Genomic DNA, 6,000 nt, shown 5'->3' with positions numbered 1-6,000 from the left:
TCTGAGTGACGGAAACTTAATTGCACCTAGAAGCCTAGCTGCAAAGGGTGTTTGGAAAATGTACATCTTAGCTTTAAAGCCTTTGCAGTACAAGAAGACAGAGAAGGACCATGGACTTTTATGTTATAGCAGGTCATAAAACTGGTTTAGTGGGTCACAAATGGCATTTCAAAAGACAAAATGGGACAGAATATAAGATATCTTAAGAATAAACATGTTTCATTAAAGTTTTATATACATATTTTAATGTATTTTAAATATTTTCATCTAGTAGGCATTTGTAAGGCACGAAGAAAGAGAAATTGAAACAGACACAGAGATTAGAAAGCGGTGGAAGAAGAGGGAAGAGAAAGAATCCATTTGTTATTGTGGTCATTATCAATAAAGTCTGAAGGCCACAGTTCTGGGAAGGTGACAAGATCTTATGTCCCAACTAACCTTATGTACTACGATACCCCTCATCCTGAGAAGGAAGTTTCCTTTTATTCCTTGTCTGCTAGTAGCTGTTATTTTAAATAGGTGTTGAATTTTGTCAAAGAATCTTCATGTATCTATTGAGATGGGCTTCCCTGGTGGCTCAGATGGTAAAGAATCTGCCTGCAATGTGGGAGACCTGGGTTCCATCCCTGGGATGGGAAGATTTCCTGGAGGAGGGCATGGCAACCCCCTCCAGTATTCTTGCCTGGAGAATCCCCATGGACAGAGGAGTCTGGTGGGCTAAGTCCATGGAGTTGCAAAGAGTCGGACCCAACTGAGCAACTAAGAACATCTATTGAGATAACCATAAGGTCTTTCCCTCTAATACACTACACAGATAAATTCTCTAACCATGCCCTATCTTTGCATTTTTCTCCTTCTAGATATATTTTTATAGTTATCTTCTGTTTCCACCAACTCCTTAAACTTGCTATAGCCCCTGTCCCACAAACCACCCAGTTACTAGCGTAATCTATATTTGTTCCATTTGTCAAAGATGCTACGGCATACACCCTGACATATTCTGTAAGAACAAAAGAAAAAGCCTATGTTTTACAATTCTCTATCAAACTCATAAGAAGCCAAAAAAGCTGCATTTTATTTACTGAAAAAAATCGTTTATAGATGTCCAATTTAAGAACTAATGATCTAATAAAAAATTGTAATGGAGGACTCAGTTCTATTAGAAAGCTGCATTTTAATTCTGGTTTAGTAGAGAGAATTACTGCAATGTTTTTGTTAAGAATATAAATCTATTAGAAGTATCTTTATCAATTTGACCTCTATAAAAATACTTGTCCAGATCAAATTTACTTGGGCAGTGTCCCAGGAACATTTATTTGCTTCTTACTTATTGTATTTGTGTTTTTTTCTTTATTTTTAGATACTAAAGAATGTCTGTTGTCACTTGAAATCAGCCAAATGACAAATACTGCATTTTCAATGGGCAGTGGTTTTTAACTTACTGATCAGAAAACTACAGCACAGTTTCTTTCAAGACATCTGTATGGTGCTTAAGTTCTGGACAAGCTGTTGATAAGATCTTAGATGCTGGAAGCCCTGGGATTTCTCAGGTGTCTTACATTTTTCTTGTTGCTTTTCTGGAGAAAAGAAATTTAATTTTGAATACAATATAGACATTTAAAAGGAAACCTTTTACAAATCATCTGAACAAACAACATATGTTATCTATAATTAGGAGTTTTCCAATAATTTAATCAACACAAATGTACTCATGTGCACAATCTCCACAATCACTATTTTTCAACAGTTAACAGCAAAAAGGAAACAAAATCTGTTTCTATAAAAGGCAAATTATTAAACTTTGCCAAAAGACCATCAAGAAAGAAACACTAAAGAAACACAGTGGCACATCTGACACAGGCAGCTGGAAGTCCAGCCTTAGCGACATATGTTCCAACTGTGTTTCCTTCCCTCCCTTCTTCTCCCCTAGAGCTGGAAAAAGAGAACACTCAGGGACAGAACTAATGGAATGCTCATTCATCTAGTCAGAGGCAGAGGGAACCCCAGTGCCAGCAAAAGAGATGGGCTACCAGTCGGTCTTCAAGGAGAACAAAGCCACAACACTGGCTGTCTCTGGGTGTTGAGTCTATGAGTAATACATTTTTTTAGCTTCTAGTTTCCACATTTTTTGATAATGGGGTTATTACTCTTATAATGCAAAGAGGCTGACAACCAGACAAGAATCACCATATGTTAGCCGGTTGTTTTCCCTTTAACGTCACAACAAAGAGCTTCTAAGTGTCCTTCTAAGTTCTTCTTTCTTCTTCTCCTGATGGTGGGCAGGGTCTCCATCGCCCAGAGAAAGATGCCAAGATTCCACAGTTTGGGGGTTTGGGTCAGATTTGCCTGGGATGGCCAAAAACGATACTGGCAGGAGTTCTACAACTTCCTTGATGGCTAGAAACAGCAATACATAGTGTGTTCTGGGCACAGCGGAGAGAAATAAACAGTAGCAGAGATGCTTCCTATTTATAAAGAGCCCAATACATAAGGGCATGAAGGATATAAAACACTTTAACAAATACAAAGGTACAGGCTAGTATAGTACAAACCAAGAGGCAAATGGAAGAAGACAGGAGAGGGCTGGAGCCAACTCGAGGTGAGTCCTCCAAGATTTCCAGAAACAGACACAGTGATGACTTCTATTTCTAATGAAGTTTCTTTTTCTCCAAGAGATTAGCAGAAATGGAAATTCTGAAAACACAGAAGCAGTCCCAGTTGGGAAACTGACCTAAAGCAATGCTGTCCAAGCTTATTGACTCCAAGATAACACTTCTTTTTGAGATAACACTCGAGTTTCACAGGAAACACTTCTGGCACAATTTGAGGAAACAGTATGACTGATTTTATTTGAAAGCCAGTGGTACTTAATGAAAACCAACATTTCCTAGGAAATTCCTGCGCCTTCCATTCTAGCTAAATTAAACAGGCTGGGGCTGACCTAGGACTAAATGAGTTCAAGTCCTTAAAGGTTGCCCAAGTTCCTCCTTGCACAACACTGAAGACAAAACAAACGGAAAACTGTGAAAGATGACGTTCTTTTCCTCCTTATTAAAAGCGGCATCTTTTTTCTCCTCTTTAAACATCCAAGGGCTCAACAAAAGGGCTCAGCATATTACTTTTTAACTTCCCTTCCCCTCTATAAAATGTCATCATTTACTGGGCATGTTTGGAAGTTTTGCTGGTACTAGAATCTGAGATGGAAATTTACGTATCAAAGGGAGCTGCTGGGGGTGGGGGGTGGGGGTGCAGCCACACCTTGGACTCTGAACATTACTTTGGTGCAGCTGGATTTCTCTAGTGGGTCATCTGTCGGACTAACACGAGGAGCTGGAACCAATCACTGAACCAGGGACCAAGCTGAGGGCCCAGATTTCATCTCCTGGGGTAAAGCTGGAGGGCCTCCGGTCACACAAACAATCTCACAATGCTTTTCTTCTGGCACAAAAATGAATGCAATGCTAACATCAACTTGCCTCCAAAGATTCCTGGTGAGGAGCAATCCAGACAGGCAGACGTCAAATCTGGTACACAGATTCCATCTTAATGGTGAGAAGAAATTTTACATATTTGCCTTTAGGTCACAATGAAGTTGAAAGGCAACATAATCAAATGTCTAGAAACAACTGAGTTTACCACTCTGGCATGCAGAATTGAGCAATCTGGCCAAAGGTCATGATTCTGCACTATATCTCAATTGTAGGCAAAGTAATAGCTCTTCACTCAAAGCAGTGATGTCCTGTTCACGGAAATCTCTTCTCCAACTTTCTTGGTGCCTATAAAACATCAGGCCACACTGAGTACCTTGTTTGTTCAAGCCTTTCTTTCCACAGCTCTCTGCAATTTCCCAGGAGCACCTGCCCTCGACAGAGCCACAGAAGATGATCCTCGGCTTCCGAGGAGGAACCTGGGGCTCTCACTTGATCATCTGAGTCTCCTCATCCGCATCGTAAAACTCTTCCTCTTCATCACTCTCGCTCCCTAAAGGGCTCTCCTTGTCCACAGACTAAAGCAGGAGAGAAGAAAAGGGCAGGGAAATGGTGTCATGACATTTCTAAAATTAAATTACTGTCTAGCATTCAACTGACAAAGGTACTCTGATGATAGTTATTCCACTAAGAATTAGTCCCTAAAGTGTTCTAAGAAAGGTAATGAATCATCTTTCTTTCCCTAAAAATTAGCTGCAATTAGATCCCACCTTTGTTTTCCAGCATTTTTGCTCAGGTCTATTACTCTAACCAGGTGGCTTTCCAGGTGGCCCAGTGGTAAAGAATTCGCCTGCCAATGTAGGAGATGCAGGTTGGATCCCAGGGTTGGGAAAATACCCTGGAGAAGGAAATGGCAACCCACTCCAGTATTCTTGCCTGAGAAATCCCAGTATTCTTGCCGGAGAAACAGAGGAGCCTGGCAGGCTACAGCCTGTGGGGCTGCAAAGTCCACGTGACTGAGCACACACACATTACTCTAACCAGACATTCTTTCTTTTTATTACCCCCAAACTGTCATCATGTAGTAAACCAGAATGATTAAGAACAACTGTGTCATACCTGAGGGGGATCCAAGGTCTGTAAAGATAATGCTTCCTCCCCTAGCCTCCGATATGAGTATACTTGAAGGTCAGAAAATGTCTCCAGCAATGGGCTGTTAAGGGTTTCTGGCAATAATAAACTCAGGAGGCCTGAGGTCAGCCCTGTGGCTCCAAAGACAATGAAGGGTAAAGACCACTGCACATACTTCTGTGGGGACAGGGAGTGGAATGAAAACAAACAAAAACTCAGTGTTAGTTTCCTAGCAGATGACATCAGCAGTCTCATGACTAAGGACCTGACACGTTTACTGTCCAGGTCCTGCTTTCCTACTAGAATACACCAAGAGAAGCCTTCCTTCTCTTCCTATAGAGAATTACTGGGGGAAACTAGAGCCAGTCCTCAGGCACAGAGATGCAACTGAGCAGATAAAAAGGACTTCTGGCTGTGGAGCAGAAGCAGCAGACTGTTTTATGCTCGGGGTGGGGGCTGTGGGGTAGGGGCAGCGAAGACACATGGCCAGGGTGCATGGTGAGCCAGACACTCAGCTTGCACTTCAGGCGAGTGGCCTGTGACACGGTGATCTCCACATGCAGGCAACACTGCAAATGAACTTTTAAAGTTCCCAACCCTGGAACTGGCCAAATAGTCTCATACACGTGTGCTGATTCCCTAAGCACCAGAACTGAGAGGCTTGGGGGTTAAAGGTGTAAACACCCTTAAATATTCAGGACTGATTTCCTTTAGGATGGACTGGTTGGATCTCCTTGCTGTTCAATGGACATGAGTTTGAGTAAACTCCGGGAGTTGGTGATGGACAGGGAAGCCCGGCATGCTACAGTCCATGGCATCGCAAAGAGTCGGACACGACTGAGTGTCTGAACTGAACTGAACACCCTGAAAAGGAAGAGAAAAGCCTAGAGAAACCTACACATATGGTTTTGCTATGCTAGCAGGCTGATCCGAAAGACATTCTCAGGAAAATTTAAATACAAACATATCATTTCAAAGATAACATTATGGTCCTTGCAGGACTGGGCTCCAGGAGATTCCTGAACTGATTATCATTCCTAAATTCCTGCATGGGAACCACCTAGTTTTGTCATCCCTGGTTTGGGCTTCTAAATTCTGTGGCTAGTTAGGATGTCTGCTTTGGTCATCTTTTCCTGATTTTTCAAAGGTGATGACATGACGGGGGAGAAGAGGGAGGCACGGGGAGGAGAAGAGGAGGACTCCGGCCCTCTGCATGCAAACACGTGACCACACTGCAGGTGTGTGATTGAACCAAGGGGAACACTCGCCTCTTCTCAACTTAGCCGGACTCAGGGGGAAACACCGTGTTGGGTTTTATAACGTTCTAGGACAGCCATCCAAAACCAGGCATCTTTAATGATAAACACCTAATGTCGGACACATTTTGCAGACTGGAACTAGTAAGACCTATAAGAAGGGTCTTGTGATCTAAAATTGAGTG

At 42.2% G+C, this 6,000-nt stretch overlaps 1 protein-coding gene across 3 annotated transcripts in view; it reads right to left on the bottom strand.

Moving 5' to 3' along the window:
* Positions 719 to 6,000, bottom strand: part of SLC22A15 (solute carrier family 22 member 15) — a 99,562-nt gene continuing 94,280 nt past the window's right edge. Inside the window, exons 11-13 of one of the 3 annotated variants that reach the window (XM_013962511.2) lie at positions 4,548 to 4,736; positions 3,921 to 4,006; positions 719 to 3,776 (exon numbers count right to left, since the gene is read on the bottom strand). In XM_013962511.2, the coding sequence (XP_013817965.2) occupies positions 3,674 to 3,776; positions 3,921 to 4,006; positions 4,548 to 4,736 (378 nt within the window). In that variant the 3' untranslated portion in view covers positions 719 to 3,673. Of the gene's footprint in view, positions 4,007 to 4,547; positions 4,737 to 6,000 lie in introns of those variants that run through there. The other 2 variants (XM_005677825.3, XM_018045954.1) reach the window with 2 other exon arrangements.

This window comes from Capra hircus, chromosome 3, assembly GCF_001704415.2.
Source record: "Capra hircus breed San Clemente chromosome 3, ASM170441v1, whole genome shotgun sequence".
Classification (NCBI taxonomy): Eukaryota; Metazoa; Chordata; class Mammalia; order Artiodactyla; family Bovidae; genus Capra; species Capra hircus.
Note: the sequence above shows the minus strand (reverse complement) of the source record. Positions and strands in the feature narration are given on the sequence as shown.